Below are 18,963 nucleotides of genomic sequence, written 5' to 3'. Positions count from 1 at the left end.
GAGGGAGGGGTATCCGAAGTTCATACTGTGTGACTGTCAAACAGTTTTATGCAAAACTTCTGATGAAAACTGTTGATTAATTGAGGCCTATGTGTGTAAAAGGACCTATCAGTACAGCCAGCAGTATATAGCAGGGAGAAGTCTTTGCAGCCAGCCTCAGTGACTGGCCATCTCAGGCGGCTGTTAGACACATTGGTAATAGCATAGCTAATGTGTTCCTCAGTTGAAAGCAGTGAGGACGGGCATTTAATGTACCCCACTGATAGCTAGCGCTTCCGTATTCTCCGAGGGGGAGATCAGATGATCCACTTCCTCCGCACCACACTCCCTCCTTCCTCTGTAGCCCAAAGAGTTCAACTGACACCTCTGCAGGACCAGGAGAGATGTCAGTCCAACTTCAATACCTAGCACTAGCAGAGCAGGAGTAGAAATGAGTGCGCACTGTGGATGCCAATCAGCTGATCAATGCATAGCTGTGCTGGGACAGGCAAGGACAGAGTCCTTCCATCACACACTGCTCTGTGCCATAGGAGGATTTAACGGCACTCTGATGGGACAATTCAGGCCTGGATCACAAACCTCTAAATGTTATATGGCTCTACAGTACTGATGTTCTTTCAATGGAAAATTATTGGACATCTCTAGACAACAGGGCCTAGAGCGTATATACATATGTGGGGCAATATCACATAAACATATGCTGCATGTGAGTTTAGCTCTAAAATATTCTATTATATGTGCTCAGTAAGACAATCTTGGTATTGCATCTCACTTATATTTAGATCATACATGATGAAGGGAGTCTGTCACCCCCCCCCCCCCCCAAAACTCAAATTAAACCATCTATTCATTTATATAGGGGACTTAGCTCTAATCAAACTAACTAAAAAACCCAAACTATTTTAAGTAAATGAGGATCCTCGGGGCACACTTGGAGTGTCAATGTATGCACGCTTTGATCCCTCTCTCTTATCTGCAGCCCCTGCTCTCTATAGTGTGATAGTGTGTGCAGCGAGCGGCCGCTGCAGACAGGAGAGAGGGATCAGAGTGTGCATACACTGACAATGTGTGTATGCTGGGCTGTATCATCGCATGCAGGGCTGTCAATCAAAGCGAGCACTGTCAATCAACATAAGGGAACATGTGGTGCATTGTAATTCATGGGGTGGAGCAGTGCACCAAGGACCCCTCATTTATAAATGTAACAAAATATTTTTTTTAATATAAAACAAGATTAGCAAAATCTATACTACAAGTATGACTTTTACAGGGGCTAAGTCCTCTATATGAATGCATAAGTGGTTTGATTTGAGTTTTGGGGCTGACAGACTCTCTTTAATAACGATAGAGGGCTCAAATATTTAGAAGACTCCAAAGTGGCAACTGGAAAGACAAAAAGGCAGTAAGACAATATAAATGTAATTATCAAACTGTAGCCGAGGCCAGACTCTTCAATTCTTAAAATGAAAAAAGGTACATACATAATGAAGGTTTCGTCCCATACAGGATTTAAGGTCTGGACCTTGACTTGTGTCTTGTGTGTCTGATCTTCAGGCAACGTATTCCTGACCACCGCTTTCTGCTTCTGTTTCTTGTCAGGATTGGGGCTACTGTCTCGGGAGTGAGAGTCAGCTCGGCTCTCAATTCCCAGCATGCAGTAAGGATCACTAAAACCTAGATATAGGCAAAAAAAACCCAAGATATTCAAATAAAGTTTGTCAGACTGACTGAGACTAATGGTATGGAAGCATCAAAATATAAGAGTCAGACTATGTCATCATATGTTCCCTTACCGCTAACATCCTTCCCAAGAATTCCTTTAGCTTGTTTCACCGTAACTTTCACACAGAAAATTGGGGGCTGCAACAAAAGGTAAATTGTTTATTTTCAAGTGTTGCTCATCTTCCTTCATATGAAGAAGGCCTGTTCTTTGTGAGGACTCAACCTTGTTTCTAAGTCTGGGTTGATGCAGCCTTCTTGCTTGCTCAAGTTGCAAAAAAAGTCCTCCAGAGATTCCCAAACCTCAAAAGAATTATCACGTGCACACATGGCGCCAGAAAAACAATCTTTAGATTTACCTCAAGACTTTTTATACTTTCAAGGATGGCATTGTGCTCTGCAGGATCCATGTTGAAGGCCTGAAAGAGATATAGAAGAAACGTTTGTCATCAGAAAATTACCTACTGTTTAAATCAAGTTTTTATATTAAAATGCAGTTTTAAAAAATTGTGTTCATTTTTTTCATGAGACGTATTAAAGGGAACCTGGCAGCTGATTCATGCTGCCCGACTTCAAGCCGCATGGGAGACTAGTTGGACAGGCGAGTACCCGGCCGCTTCTCCCCGCCCGCTACCCTGGAGTGACAGGTCTCTCTGTGTGAGCTTTTATTGGGAGAAACCTGTCACTCCAGGGCAGTAAATGGGCAGAAGCTGCTGGAGACGCGCATGTGCGACTAGTCTTTTGTGCAGCTCAGTCCCCTATTAAACTCTGTTTTTCTCTGACACGACGCAGCATTTCAGAGTTAAACATAAATGGCTGAAATCATGCAGCTAGCATCTGATACATACTGTCTGTGGATCGGGCAGCATTAATCAGCTGTCAAGTTCCCTTTAAAGCCCCACGTTAGCAGGGTTTTTCTAAAACTCTTTGTAAGGCTGTGTGCCCACGATGCATTTTTTAAGCGTTTCCGCAGTGGCAAATACGCTGCAGAAACGCTTAAAAAACGCTTGGTAGAAGGTCTGCAATGTCCCCCAATGATAATCCGCATGGCTGTACACATGCTGCGGAAATTTCCGCTGCGGATTTTCATTGCGGAAGTGCTGCGTTTTCACCGCCATTAACTTGCATTGGAACGCATGGATTACGCATCACTGTATATGTAGATGCGCATTCAATGCGTTCTAATTTGCGGATGGTACCCAGGTGTGGAGGAGAGGAGACTCTCCTCCGGACCCGGGTATCATAGAAAACTGTGAAAAAAAAAGAATAAAATAAAAAATAAATATTATACTTACCTTCTGATGGCCCGCGGTGCACTCGTCCTCCCTTGCCGGCAGATCGTGGTGGACTGGAGACCCTGCACTGATGTCATAGTCATGTGATGGGTCACACGACGCTGACGTCGGCAGGTCCTTCAGTGTACCGCGATCTTCCGGCAGCCAGGACGGAGTGAAGCAAGACTCCAGGGGCCATCGGAAGGTAAGTATAGATTTATTTTTTATTTTTTGACATTCTCTTGGTCACACTATATAAATCCATGCCGGTTGCATGGATTTATATAGTGTGACCAAGTTGACAAGCATGCTAAAATCACTTGGAAAGCGCTTGTCAACCCGCATGCGGAAATGCATGTGAAGAACGCTTCACATCCGCATGTCCCTGGAAGGAAAACGCATGTACAATCCGCATGCGTTTTTTTTCTGCCAGGGGAGATGCAGAAACGCTCAGGAAAAATCGGTAGCATTCCTGCATCGTGGGCCCATAGCCTTAGGGATCACATGTGTGCGTGTAATGCATGTAACACATAAGATAAGATAAGCAGGGCAGCAGGCTGGCTCAGTGGTTAGCACTGCTGCCTTGCCGTGCTGGGGTCCTGGGTTCAAATCCCACCAAGGACAACATCTGCAAGGAGTTTGTATGTTCTCCCCATGTTTGTGTGGGTTTCCCCAGGGTTCTCCGGTTTCCACCCACACTCCAAAGACATACTGATAGGAATATTCAATTGAGGGACAATGAGTGATAGTCCAAAATTCTAGATCAGAATCATAAAGTTTTATTAAAACAATAAATATAGACAAACAAAATAGGCAAAATATAAATTTAAAACAAAAAGAGAGAACACACAGGTATTTATGCACTGGGTCCACAGACCACATTCAGGTATGGGGAGAGCTACAGAAAAAAAATGCCACAGGAGTACAAACATATGCAGATGCCCAACTAGATAATCATCCTGCTGCCCTATTGTGCGTGGGTCCACACAGGTGACTCATGGGTAAGCTGCCTTTTCTCTTGATTTAATTTACTACTGGGCCTCTGCTACAAAGCATATTCTTTATATACTGTTGTCATCACGGGTTTGTGCACAGTGTTATCCATGTGGAATAATGTTCACAGTATGTGCAGGATTCATTAAACCATCTCAGACAGATGTCTGCCCAACCTCTGAAGACTTCTATTGAAGGAGAACTCACCACCTCTCGTGGCAGCCTGTTCCACTTGTTAATCACCCTCACTGTCAAAAAGTTTTTCTAATATCTAATCTGTATCTTCTCCCATTCAGTTTCATCCCATTGCTTCTAGTCTTTCTTTGTGGAAATGAGAATAAAGCGGATTCCTCTACAGTGTGACTGCCCTTGAGATATTTGTAGACAGCTGTCTGATGATCTGAGGTTGATGGTTTGGGTTTATGCACATTTTTTTCAGTAGCAATATAATAATTCCCTTTTTTAGCCCATGTAACCCCCAAACAACACATTTGCCTCTTACCATTTGAAGATATTCATATAGCTTGTCATTATCCGATATATGGTCTGGCTCTGAAATCCCAATTCTGTGTATGATTGTATACAGAGCTTCTCCATACAATAGATTTCGCTATGTGAACGTTCAATAATATGTTATAACAGGGAAAAAATTCTGGAGATTTAATTAATCAACATAAAATTTAGCAATTTTGCATTTACACATCATGTATCACACCTTAGAACTGCATTGACAATCCTACACGATTCAGAGCTGAAATCCTTCAACAATCTTAGATGCTTGAACACAGGGTGTTCTTGTGGTTTGAAATATTTAGACGTAACCAGACATTTGATTCATGCTGCCCAAATGCATTGGTGTTTAAGTGAAAATATACTTTAACGATCTTGGTCAGGGACCATGAATGGAGATGAGACTAGTCCGGTTCCGCCATAGTCGCTTTCTCCCAGCACTGCTGTAAGTGTTTGATTGGTCTCTCATTATGGGAGAGACCTGTCAATCACCTTCAGCAGCGCTGGGGAGAGTCTGCCGGGTACATCGCCAGACTAGTTTTGTCTACGGCTATGTTTTATGGCCGAATCTTTAAAAGTATATTTTCTCTGAATGCCAGAGTGTTACAGAATAAAATATACCTGGCTTAAATTGTACAGTTTGGGCAACATGTATCAGTTGACAGGTTCCCTTTAAAGTGTAGTTCTTATAGCAGACACATCTGCAGGAATTAAGTAACGTCAGGGTTTGTACCACAGGACTGGCGTATAGCAAATGTGGTGCCAATATTCAAAAAGGGGACAAACACCGAACTTGGAAATTATAGGCCAGTAAGCTTAACCTCTACTGTGGGTAAAATCTTGGAGGGTTTCCTAAGAGATGCTATACTAGAGTATCTGAAGAAGAATAACCTCATGACCCAATATCAACATGGGTTTACGAGGGACCGTTCCTGTCAAACTAATCTGATCAGCTTTTATGAGGAGGCAAGTTCTGGACTGGACCAAGGAAATGCAGTGGATGTTGTGTATATGGACTTTTCAAAAGCTTTTGATACGGTTCCACACAAAAGGTTGATACATAAAATGAGAACAATGGAGATAGCGGAAAATATATGTATGTGGGTTAAGAACTGGCTCAGTGATAGGAAACAAAGGGTGGTTATTAATGGAACACACTCAGACTGGGTCTTACTCTGCAGGGTAATCAGAGGAGGACAATTTTATATTACACGAGGATCTACAGTATGTAAACTAGAAGCTTGGGCTGATAAATGGCAAATGAGCTTTAATGGGGATAAATGTAAGGTAATGCACTTGGGCAGAGGAAATAAAATGTATAATTATGTGCTTAATTGTAAAACACTGGGCAAAACTGTTACTGAAAAAGACCTGGGTGTATTGGTGGACGACAAGCTCACGTTTAGTGGCCAGTGTCAGGCAGCTGCTGCAAAGGCAAATAAAATAATGGGATGTATTAAAAGAGGCATAGATGCTCATGAGGAGAACATAATTTTACCTCTATACAAGTCATTAGTGCGACCACACTTAGAATGCTGTGTACAGTTCTGGTCTCCGGTGTATAGGAAAGACATAGCTGAACTAGAGAGGGTGCAGAGAAGAGCGACCAAGGTTATTAGAGGACTGGGGGGACTGCAATACCAAGACAGGTTATTACACTTGGGGTTATTTACTGTGGAAAAAAGAAGGCTTGGGGTGATCTTATTACTATGTACAAGTATATGAGGGGACAGTACAAAAACCTGTCTACTGATCTTTTTACTCTGAGGCCTGAGACAGGGACAAGGGGTCATCTTCTACGTCTGGAGGAAAGAAGGTTTAATCATAATCACAGACGCGGATTCTTTACTGTAAGAGCAGTGAGACTATGGAACTCTCTGCCGCATGATGTTGTAATGAGTGATTCACTACTAAAATTTAAGAAGGGCATGGATGCCTTTCTTGAAAAGTATAATATTACAGGTTATAAATACTAGATTCCTTGATAGGGCGTTGATCCAGGGAACTAGTCTGATTGTCGTATGGAGTCGGGAAGGAATTTTTTCCCCCAATGTGGAGCTTAGTATTTGCCACATGTTTTTTTTTTGCCTTCCTCTGGATCAACATGTTAGGCTATGGGTTGAACTAGATGGACTTAGTCTTCCGTCAACCTTAAAAACTATGTTACATCTGATGTTGGGAAAACTATCAACTGCTTACAATGACAAAGAGCAGAACTTGGAATGCTGCTCTGGACTATAAGGGTACAGATACACACTATTCTCAGGCTGTAAATCAGGATTATTGGAGCTTGGGGAGGTATTATTCTCCTCAAAGTAATCAGCTGACTATGGAGTCTTACAGGTAATGCTCTATTGGAGAAAAGAATGTAAATTAGATCTCTTGAAATAAACTATTTCACAAGTATCACCTCGTTAGAATAGGCACCTTTTCCAAGGCTCTTTAAAGGGTCAGACATTGACTTTTAGGGCTCACTCACACCAGCGTATAAATTGGATGAGTGCTATACGATTTTGTATTGGATAGCATTTGGACCAATGTTATTCAATATGGCAGTGCTGATGCAAAAAAATTGCAGCATGCTGCAATTTCACTTTGAAATCGGATGCCACTCACCCATTGAAGTCTATGAGTGAGTAGAAAACATCTGACTGCACTCAGATGATATCTCAGTGCAGTCCGATCTCCCCGGACTCACAGAATGGAAAAGATGGAGAAATTAAAGGGATTGTCCACTACTTTTTATTATCCCCCTAATGTATTCCCCTGGGGCCCATAAGGGTTTTTGTTAATACCTTCTGTTGCAGTTACTGCCTGTGAGCGGCATTCACTGCACGCTTTCTCTCTCCTCATTCATTGGAAAAGCATGCGGTGGACGATGGGTGTGACGGGCGGGGAACCCCGCCCACAACCCAGCATCCACCACGGGGACCGCGTCACTGATGTCACGCCTCACTTGACGTGACATCAGTGGCGGGTCATGTGACGCCTGTGAGCGGTTAGCAATAGCGCCTCTCACAGGCAATAACTACAACAGAAGGTAATTACAAAGACACTTATGGGCCCCAGGAGGATCTTCTTTAAGTTATCCATCTTTTCCTCACCTGTGCTACAGTTCTCTAATCTGAGAGAATTACATCACACTATGCTGACACACTCAGATCAAACTGTTTGCTCAGAGTTTGATTAGAGTGTCATTTGCATAATCGTCCAGATTCTCTCAGATGAGAGAATCTAAGGCAGTCTGACCACAGCCTTAGGCTAAGTGCCCACGATGCAGAAATGCTGCAGATTTTTTCCGCATCTCCCTGGCAGGAAAAATGCATGCGGATTTTACATGCGTTTTTCCTGCCAGGTAGAACCGTTTGTCAAGCGTTTTTTCATGCATTTCTGCATGCGGGTTATCAAGCACTTTTCCAAGCGATTTTAGCATCACTTGGAAAAGTGCTTGACAACTTGGTCACACTATATAAATGTTAGAACCTTGCTCTTAGGTTTTTTCCTTTGCTGGTCACATGACCTTGTTGGCCTATTTAATCCTGCTCCGCCCTTCTGGCTTTGCTGGACTTTATTGTATAACTACTTTCTAGCTAGCCTGTGCTCTGTATCTAACTCTGTTAGTTTGCTTGGTCTACGGACCTCTGTGTTCTTTATATTTTGTTTGTTCGTCTGTCTGCTACTATTTCTGTTAGGAGGTGTCCCATTTTCCTCCCAGTCCTTAGTACTTGTAGGGATTCCTTCCCCACATCTATAGGTCTCCGTACAGACTAGCTTAGGACTTTAGCAGGTCTGATCGCAGGATCAGGTCCCCTGTTACATCGTAGGGATTAAGCTGAGTTCTATCGTAGGGACAGATCTCCTCTCTTTCCTTAGCTCTGGTAGCAGAACATAACAGTAAGCCCAGCCTGCAAATTCTCTAAGGAAAGATTTTTCTGTTCCATCATGGTGTCGGTTCAGTATTTGGCTCATCGCCTGCAGGGACTCTCTCTGGAGGTGGCCGAGCTCCGTCAGCACGTGAGTAACTGTCCTGGAGCACATTTCTTGGAGCCTAAGGTATGTTTGCCGGATTTATTTTTTGGTGAACACCGAGAATTTTTTTCATTTAAAAATGCTTGCTTATTGTATTTTCGTTTGAGACCCAAGTCCTCTGGGGATGAATCCCAGTGCGTAGGGTTCATAATGTCACTTTTGCGCAAAGAGCCTCAGGAGTGGGCCTTTTCTTTGCAACCTAGTGATACATGCTTCAGATCAGTGGATAGTTTTTTTTCTGCTTTGGGGCTATTATATGATGATCCTGACCGTGTCTCATCAGCTGAGACTGAGTTAAGACGTTTGAGACAGGGATCAGGTAATGTGGAAAAATATTGTACTCATTTCCGTCGTTGGTCTACTCAAACAGGGTGGAACGATTCTGCTCTGAAAAGTCTATTTCTTGCTGGGCTCAATGAAAGGGTTAAAGACCTGCTAATTGCTTATCCTACACCTGAAGATTTGCAACAGGCTATGCAATTAGCTATACGGGTGGATAGGAGACTGCGTGCAAGGGTTAATGAGAGCAAATCCTCTGCTATGTCAGTTTCTGGTTATGAGAATGTGTGTACTAACAGTGGTGAACCGATGGAGATTGGATCGGTGGCACCTCGCTCTCAAGAAAAAGACCGTAGATTTTCTGAAGGCTTGTGTTTCTATTGCGGAAAATCTGGTCATTTGATTAAAGGCTGTGAGCTTCGTATGAAGAAAGAAAAAAAAATGGTCAGTCATGCCCGTATTGCCTGTTTAAATTCCAAGGGTGTATTTTTAGCTGCTTCCACGATTGCTCAGGAAAAATTAATGGAATTTCGGGTGTTTGTTGATTGTGGGTCTACTCTGAATGTAATTGATGGGGGATTCTTGGAAAGACTCAATTTAAAACCCGAACCTTTATCATCCCCCATTGCTGTGGTTTCTGTGGATGGTTCCCCTTTGAAGAATATTACTCTCAAGGTCTGTGAATTTCCTCTCACTATTAATGGTGTTCACCATGAGAAATTGGATTTGGTAGTTTTGAATAACTTGCCTTCTCCAGTAATATTGGGATTGCCCTGGTTAAAATTTCACAATCCTGTACTGGATTGGTCTACCAGTGAAATTAAATCCTGGAGCCATAAATGTTATGACAAGTGTTGTAACGGGCGTATTGCAGCTTTGGATAGGGGAGAATTGCCTGTTCCTATTCAGGATTTTTGGAGAGTTTTTTCTGAGAAGGAATCGCAGGTTTTGCCTCCTCATAGAGACTATGATTGTTCTATTGAATTTGTCCCTGGAGCGACTCTTCCTAAAAGTCGTTTATTTAACCTTACTATTCCTGAGAGGAAGGCTTTGGAGGAATACATACAGACAAGTTTGGCCGCCGGTCACATTAGGCCCTCTAAGTCTCCTGTGGCGGTTGGATTTTTTTTTGTAAAAAAAAAGGACGGCGGTTTACGTCCTTGTCTGGATTTTCGTGAGATTAACAAAATTACTGTACGCAATCCTTACCCACTGCCATTGATTCCTGATCTGTTTAACCAGTTAATGGGGGCCAAGTGGTTCTCTAAAATTGACCTTAAGGGGGCATACAATCTGTTGCGCATGAAGGAGGGTGACGAATGGAAGACTGCTTTTAACACTCCTGTGGGTCATTTTGAGAATCTGGTTATGCCTTTTGGTCTTACTAATGCTCCTGCATTTTTTCAGAATCTTATTAATGACATCCTTAGACCTTTGATCGGCAAAAATGTGGTTGTGTATTTGGATGACATTTTGATTTATTCGCCGGATCTGGAGTCTCATTGGCGGAGCGTACGTGAGGTATTACAGTTATTAATGGACAATTCGCTTTTTGCTAAGCTGGAGAAATGTGAGTTCGCTGTACAGAGAATTAGTTTTTTGGGTTACATTATCTCCAGCGAAGGTTTTGAGATGGACCCGGTTAAAGTTCAAGCTGTACAGGAATGGCCTAGGCCTATTGGTTTGAAATCGATACAGAGGTTTTTAGGTTTCGCCAATTATTACAGAAAATTCATAAAAAAATTTTCTAGTATTGTCAAACCTCTGACCGATCTCACCAGGAAAGGTGCTGATGCGGTTCAGTGGTCTTCTGAGGCCATTGAAGCTTTTGTGTATCTCAAGGAGAGGTTCACCTCTGCTCCCATCCTTATGCAGCCTGATGTGACTAAGCCGTTTTTGGTTGAGGTTGATGCTTCCTCTGTGGGGGTTGGTGCAGTATTGTCTCAGGATAACGGGGATGGATTACATCCCTGTGCCTTTTTTTCAAAAAAATTTTTGGAGACTGAACTGAATTACGATATTGGTAATCGGGAATTATTAGCTATTAAACTCGCATTTGAACACTGGCGCCACTTCTTGGAAGGTGCGGAATTTCCCGTTCAGGTTCTTACGGATCATAAAAATCTGATATATCTTGATGCTGCCAAGCGCCTGAATGCCCGTCAGGCTAGGTGGGCACTGTTTTTCTCGCGGTTTAATTTCTCCGTTACTTACATCCCTGGTACTAAGAATGTTAAGGCGGATGCCTTGTCTCGCAGTTTTTCTCCCATAGTCGGTGCTGAGAAAGAGGAGAACATTTTACAAGAAGGTGTTGTGATAGCTGCTTTGGACTCCGTTTTGGAAGATGAGATTCTTAAAGCACAGGAGAATGCCCCATCTAACACTCCTCATGGGAGGTTGTTTGTGCCTGGGACCTTTAGGAGAGATTTATTTGTTGAGTGTCACGAATCTCGGTTGGCAGGTCATCCCGGAATCTCTGAGACCAAGAGACTGGTGGGTCGCAGTTTTTGGTGGCCTGGATGGCAGAAGGAAGTCATTAAGTGGGTGCGTCAATGTACTATATGTGCTAGATCTAAGTCCTCACATACTCCTGCTGCGGGGTTGCTTTGTCCTTTGGAGGTTCCCAGTGCTCCTTGGACACATTTGGCTATGGACTTTATAACTGACCTTCCCCCCTCTGAGGGTTTTACTGTCATCTGGGTGGTCGTGGACCGTTTTAGCAAGATGTGTCACTTGGTTCCCTTCATCAAACTGCCCTGCGCTAAAACTCTCGCTAAGGCCTTTGTCAAGGAAATTGTCAGACTTCATGGCGTTCCTACTGACATTGTTTCTGATAGGGGTCCTCAGTTCGTGGCTCGTTTTTGGCGTGCCTTTTGTGACAGGTTGGGAGTTCATTTGTCGTTCTCGTCCGGATATCATCCTGAATCTAATGGCCAGACAGAAAGGAAAAACCAGGATGTTGAGCAGTTCTTGCGTTGTTTTGTGGCAGACAATCAAGAGGGGTGGTCTGAGTTTCTGCCACTTGCTGAATTTGCTCTGAACAATCATACATCTTCTTCTGCTGGTTGTTCGCCTTTTTTTTGTTGTTCTGGGAGACATCCGTCGTTTGGGTCGTTCTCCAAGTTGGGATCTGCCGTGCCTGAGGAGGAGAATTTTTCCGGTGATTTGGAGAGAGTTTGGACGGATGTGCGTGGTAATCTTCAGGAGGCCAACAGAAAATCTAAAGACTACTTTGATAGGAAACGACAGGAGGTTTTGTTCGCTGTTGGTGACATGGTTTGGTTGTCCTCTAGGAATCTGCGGTTGAGGATTCCTTCTAAGAAATTGGGTCCCAAGTTTGTAGGGCCCTTTAAGGTGCTTCAGGTTGTCAACCAATCTGCTGTTAGGTTGGAGGTTCCTACCTCCTGGAGAATTAATCCGGTATTTCATGTCTCTCTGTTGAAAAAAGCTGTTGTATCGGATTGTGACGCCTCTGCCTCTGTTCCTCCGGTGGTGGAGGACGGGGAATATGAAATTTCTCGCATCCTTAACTCTAGACGGTATAGAGGTAGTTTGCAGTATCTTGTGGCCTGGAAAGGTTTCGGACCCGAGGATAACTCTTGGGTGAAGTCGGATGATGTTTCCGCGTCCAGACTTATCAGAGCGTTTCACAGGAGATTTCCTGATAAGCCTGGTGCTAGGGGATCCGGAGGATCCTCTTAGAAGGGGGGGTACTGTTAGAACCTTGCTCTTAGGTTTTTTCCTTTGCTGGTCACATGACCTTGTTGGCCTATTTAATCCTGCTCCGCCCTTCTGGCTTTGCTGGACTTCATTGTATAACTACTTTCTAGCTAGCCTGTGCTCTGTATCTAACTCTGTTAGTTTGCTTGGTCTACGGACCTCTGTGTTCTTTATATTTTGTTTGTTCGTCTGTCTGCTACTATTTCTGTTAGGAGGTGTCCCATTTTCCTCCCAGTCCTTAGTACTTGTAGGGATTCCTTCCCCACATCTATAGGTCTCCGTACAGACTAGCTTAGGACTTTAGCAGGTCTGATCGCAGGATCAGGTCCCCTGTTACATCGTAGGGATTAAGCTGAGTTCTATCGTAGGGACAGATCTCCTCTCTTTCCTTAGCTCTGGTAGCAGAACATAACAATAAATCCATGCAACCGGCATGGATTTATATAGTGTGACCAAGTAAATAGTTAAAAAAAAAAGAATAAGAATGATAAAAAATAAAAAATAAAGATTATATTTACCTTCCGATGGCCCCCGGTCTTTTCTGCCCTGCGTCTGGTCTGTTGTATGGGTCGCGGTGGTGTGAAAGGACCTTTCATGACATCATTTAGTCATGTGACAGGTCACGTGACCGCCGACGTCAGCGGTCGCATGACCTGTCACATGACTCAATGACGTCATGAAAGGTCCTTTCACACCACCGCGACCCATACAACAGACCGGAAGCAGCGGAGAAAACACCGGGGGCCATTGGAAGGTGAGTATAATCTTTATTTTTTATTTTAAATTCTTTTTTTAACAGGTTCTATGGTACCCGGGTCTGGATGAGAGTCTCCTCTTCTCCAAACCTGGGTACCATCCGCACATAGAATCGCATAATATCCGCTTGTGCACATGTGCTCATACGGATATTATGCGATTCAATGCAAGTCAATGGCGGCAATTACACTGTGTGTCCCCAAAATTAATGGATATGCTGCGTATTTTTCCGCAATGATAATCCGCAGTGGATTATCATTGGGGACCATGGGGCACGTATTACCAAGCATTTTTGCTGCGGAAATTCCACGACAAAAACGCTTGAAAAACGCATAGTGGGCACGTAGCCTAAAGGTACCTTTCTCTCCTCGTTGTTACTTGTGACATATTTTCTTTCGTTCTTCAAAACCCAATCAGAATTAGTGTTAGATACAAACATAGTATAAGAGGTCAGAGAACTATGGATAGTTCCCACAGAATGTAGACTCTCAAAAAGATTCACAATATCTAACCATGCATTGTTAAAAACAATTCTAACCTCTACAGATGGAGAAACTGGTTTGCTTTCGCCATTGGTCTCCGGTGTTGATTTTTTTTGTGGCGGATGTATTGAGGCCTTTTTTCCATACCTGGCCTATGCCAAGAAATTCAACAGTTAGAAGTTAGTGGCTAAAAAGAAATTCTGAAATGGTAAAAATCATTGCAAGTAGCCTATGTCCTCCATAGCGAAGCATCGAGTTTGCACAGTTGTCGAAGTAAAGATTGTGTATCTGCTGCTGTAAATTCAATCAAAAGTTGCTATGCAGTCTTAGCCGTAGAAGATAAAGCATTGTTTTTTCTTACCCCACTTCGTGTAAATCGGTGAGGACCAAGAGAAGACTCCATCTGTAACAGAAAAAGTGGACATAAGAAAACATATCCACTGATAATAATAAAAATATAAAAACAGTCAAATTCCAATCACAGTCCACAATTCTTCATTGGTATAATATGTGTTCTTAGTCTGCACTACACTGTTTATACTGATCATTATTGATGTGTGTATATACAGTATATATCTTTATTAGTATATGTATGGGTAGATATGGGTAGATACATATATATATATATATATATATATATATATATATATATATATATATATATATATATATATATATATATATATAAAATTAACTGTGGTTTATCACATCTTTTGGAAACTGAGTTCAATTTCCCTAGTCACACATAGGTCTGATTACTGCCACATCTGTTCTCAAACAAGAAATCAAGCAATCACTTAAATAGGACCTGCCTGACAAAGTGAAGTAGACCAAAAGATCCTCAAAAGCTAGACATCATGCTGCGATCCAAAGAAATTCAGGAACAATTGAGAAACAAAGTAATTGAGATCTATCAGTCTGGAAAAGGTTATAAAGCCATTTATAAAGCTTTGGGACTCCAGCGAATCACAGTCAGAGTCATTATCCACAAATGGCGAAAACATGGCACAGTGGTAAACCTTCCTAGAAGTGGCCAGCCGACCAAAATTACTCCAAGAGCACAGTGATGACTCATCTGAGAGGTCACAAAATACCAAACAACAACATCCAAAGAACTGCAGGCCTCACTTGCCTCAGTTAAGGTCAGTATTCATGACCCCACCATAAGAAAGATACTGGGCAAAAATGGCATGCATGGTAGAGTTCCAAGACGAAAACCACTGCTGAGCAAAGTAACACAGCATTTCAGAAAAGGCACATCATATCAACAGCAAAATATGGTGGTGGTAGTGTGATGGTCTGGGGTTGTTTTGATGCTTCAAAACCTGTAAGACTTGCTGTAGTAAATGGAACCATGAATTCTGCTGTCTGCCAAAAAATTCAGAATGAGAATGTCCGGCCATCTGTTTGCGACTTCAACCTGAAGTGCAATTGGGTTATGCAGCAGGACAATGATCTAAATCACACCAGCAAGTCCACCTCTGAATGGCTTAAGAAAAGCAAAATAAAGACTTTGGAGTGGCTTATTCAAAGTCCTGACCTTAATCCGATTGAGATGCTGTGGCATGACCTTATAAAAGCGGTTCATGCTTGGAAACCCTCCAATGTGGCTGAATTACAACAATTTTTTGCAAAGATGAGTGGGTCAAAATTCCTCCAGAGCGTTGTAAAAGACTCATTGCCAGTTATCGCAAAAGCTAGATTGCAATGTTGCTGCTAAGGGTGGCCCAACCAGTTATTAGGTTTAGAGGCAATTACTTTTTCACACAGGGCCCTGTAGGTTTGGATTTCTTTTTCCCTTAATAATAAAGACCTTCATTTAAAAACTGCATTTTGTGTTTACTTGTGTTATCTTTGTCTAATATTTAAATTTGTTTTGTGATCTGAAAGATTTAAGTGTGACAAACATACAAAAGAATAAGAAATCAGGAAGGGGTCAAACACTTTTTCACACCACTATATATATACATTATTATTATTATTTATTATTATAGCGCCATTTATTCCATGGCGCTTTACATGTGAAAAAGGGGTATACATAGCAAAAACAATTACAATAATCTTGAACAAAACGTGACGGCGACTGGTACAGGAGGAGAGAAGACCCTGCCTGCGAGGGCTCACAGTCTACAAAGGATGGGTGAGGATACAGTATATATATATATATATATATATATATTATATATATGTATATATATATATATAGTAGAGTTTTACTCACTCAGCTGCTTTTGAGATAGGCACAGGGAGCGGTTTCTTTAAAAATGTCCAAGGCAGTTTTATTGGTACTTCATAAACTGAACTTTATTTGTAAACAAAACACAGTCTTGTCTGGCACAAAGTAACAAAATGGTAAAATAAACAGTCCATATAGTACTGCGGGTTCGCCCGCTCACGGTCAGTGTCCTTCAGCACAAACACGCTGGAGGTCTCCACACCTCCAGCCCCAGACACTGAATGATACACTTGGTCCCCATTTTATGTACAAAACCACGCCCCCGGGGGGGTAGGGATATGTGAGCAGCCATTCCCTCCCATCTCTTATGACTGCTTGTAAAACCTGGCCCTGGTATGCCCTATTAACCCTCTCAGCACTACGTGTGCTGGAGCATTCTTTCCCGGGTTTACATCACCGAAGCTACCAACCTCGGTGATACATATTTCCCCTTAAGGATCTGTCCGGCGGCCATCTTACATAGCCCCCCTCTGCCCAACACGGGGGGGCTTGGCACCTTCCGCTATCAAACATTTGACCCTTGACATCATCAAATTGAAAAACCTAAAGCTTGCTGTGACACTGGTATTGGGACCCTTTACATTAATTTAGTATGGAAACAAATTTTGACTTGCCTGTGGTAAATCACAAAAGAGATTCTCCTGTGATTAATTGTTGGTTCCCATGTGACATGAATTAGCTAATGAATGATGACTTCACTGTTTTAAAAAGCCACATGGTAGATCCTGTTCCTTTGTCACAATGATGAAGACAATGGAGCTGTCTGAGGACATCAAAACTGCTATTATTAGCAAACATAAAACTTCCAAAGGGCACAAGACCATCTCCAAAGACCTTGGTATCTCAGTTTCAACAATGTGCAATGTTATTAAGAAGTTTGCCAAGCATGGAACCATCAAGAACCTCTCTGGACGTGGGGGAAAGAGGAAAATTTACAAGAGATGCCTTCGAAGGTTGGTGTGAATGGTGGAAAAAAACACCACATCACACATCCAAAGACCTGAAGGCCAACCTGGAACAGTCTGGGATCATGGTTTCAACAAGTACCATATGTCACACACTAAACCAAGCAGAGCTTTATGGGCAAAGACCAAGGAAGAAGCCATTGCTGAAGAAAAGACATAATAAGGAACGACTGATCTTTGCCAAAGATTACCTTGACAAATTACAATCCTTTCGAAAAAATGTTCTGTGGACAGATGAAACTAAAATGGAGCTTTTTGGCAATGCAAAGCATCAGTTTGTCAGTGCAATGAAGCTTATAAGGAAAAAAACACCTTACCAACAGTTAAGCATGGTGGAGGATCCATAACACTCTGGAGTTGCTTTGCTGCGTCTGGTACTGGAGGCCTTGACCGTATCACAGGAATCAGGTAATCAGGAAATCAAAGAATTATCAAGAGATTGTAGAGCAAAATGTCCTACCCAGTGTAAGAACACTTGTTTTGAGTAGAAGATCATGGGTCCACCAGCAACACAATGACCCAAAGCACACATCCAAAAGTAAACAGTAATGGTTGAAAAGGAAAAAAATGGACTGTTTTAAAATGGCCAGTAATAAGTCCTGACCTCAATCCCATTGAAAATCATTGGCGTGAGCTGAAATATGCCATTGGGAAAAAGAACCCTACAAAACATTCAAGAGCTTGAACAAACTGCAAAGGAAGAGTGGGAGAAAATTCCAGCTGAGAAGTGCAAGAAGCTTATAGATGGTGTGACAAAGTCACTGGAAAAGTGCTGGACGGGAGATATGTAGCACTGAGATTGTTTGCACCAGTAATATAAACATAGGAAAAATGTTCCAGTGATTTGGGGACACACTCTACGGGTGTGTGGCCCTCTTAAGTGTCTGCTGCCAAATTAGATATGGATGTAAATGTACACGCAGAGAAATAGTACGAGTGACTACCAATCTGGAGTCAAAGTAAAAAATCTGTTTATTAAGCTGGTTACACAAGGTTATATAACCTTGACGTGATAAGAGGCGTTAATCAGCCACCATTTTTAATGCTAGGGTGATTAAACACCTGTAGAGAGGGAGGAGTTCAGGGGATAAATTCCCAATCTCCTAGAGCATTCGGAGTGGGGTGGGTCTGGAGGCACAAGTTCTGGAGCTGTATTGTCATGTGAAGGCCAGGAAGGCCGTGTTTGTTTTGCTAACATTGCCGTGGTTTATGCAGTACTCTTAATAAACCATCAGAAGATTTAAAGAGACAGTGCTCCTGTGTCTAACTTTATGTGCAGCCGAGTGAACCAATCTACCACAGTTGGTGTTAGAAGTGCGGGCAAGATCCTCAGGAAGCAAGTGTGATGGCTGTGGGCGGACTGCATGTCCTAGGTGAAGGCGGCTGTAAGGATGAAACAGCGATCAGTGAAAATGGAGGAGCTGATCAAGCACCTGGTCCAAAGCCAGCACCAGCAGCACCTGCAACAGCTGCAGCAGCACCCTGAGCGGCAATAGATGCAGCAGCACTACGAGCAGCAGCAGCTCCAGCATTAACAGCTGGCACAACAGGAGACAAGTAAGCTGCTGATGCAACAGCTACCGCAATAGAGCCGACAATAGCAGCAGCAGATTGAGTTACTTACAGAGGTGATTCGTGGCATAGCGGCAGCTCCGACCCCAGTGTCAGCTGATGATTTTTCTGTCTGGAAGGCGGTGAGGAGAGCCTTGCAGAAGATGACCCTGGGTGACGACATGGAGGCCTTTTTAACCGTTTTTGAAAGGGTCGCCGATAGGGAGAGACTCCCGCCAAAACAGTGGATGGAAGTCCTGGTGCCAAACTTAAAGGGGGAGCCACAAAAGGCCTACTATGATTTAGCCTTATATTACGCCAAACAATATGAAAAATTGAAAACAGAAATTTTGGTGCGCTTCGGGGTGACAAAGTCTATGAGGGCACAACGGTTTTACCGCTGGGCATATCACCGTGACAAACCCCCTCACTCCCAAATGTTTCATCTG

The 18,963-nt window shown here is 42.8% G+C and overlaps 1 protein-coding gene across 5 annotated transcripts in view; it reads right to left on the bottom strand.

Moving 5' to 3' along the window:
* UNC13D (unc-13 homolog D) overlaps window positions 1-18,963 on the bottom strand; it is a 102,346-nt gene that overhangs the window by 45,532 nt on the left and 37,851 nt on the right. For 4 of the 5 annotated variants that reach the window (XM_073683988.1, XM_073683987.1, XM_073683989.1 and 1 more), the window contains 6 exons: window positions 14,124-14,165; window positions 13,819-13,914; window positions 4,489-4,596; window positions 2,079-2,138; window positions 1,794-1,860; window positions 1,482-1,674 (listed from right to left, as the gene is read on the bottom strand). In XM_073683988.1, the coding sequence (XP_073540089.1) occupies window positions 1,482-1,674; window positions 1,794-1,860; window positions 2,079-2,138; window positions 4,489-4,596; window positions 13,819-13,914; window positions 14,124-14,165 (566 nt within the window). Of the gene's footprint in view, window positions 1-1,481; window positions 1,675-1,793; window positions 1,861-2,078; window positions 2,139-4,488; window positions 4,597-13,818; window positions 13,915-14,123; window positions 14,166-17,280; window positions 17,622-18,963 lie in introns of those variants that run through there. The other variant, XM_073683990.1, reaches the window with a different exon arrangement.

Source organism: Phyllobates terribilis, unplaced genomic scaffold (assembly GCF_046119375.1).
Source record: "Phyllobates terribilis strain yellow unplaced genomic scaffold, ASM4611937v1 Scaffold_5__5_contigs__length_657084704, whole genome shotgun sequence".
NCBI classification, from domain to species: Eukaryota; Metazoa; Chordata; class Amphibia; order Anura; family Dendrobatidae; genus Phyllobates; species Phyllobates terribilis.
Note: the sequence above shows the minus strand (reverse complement) of the source record. Positions and strands in the feature narration are given on the sequence as shown.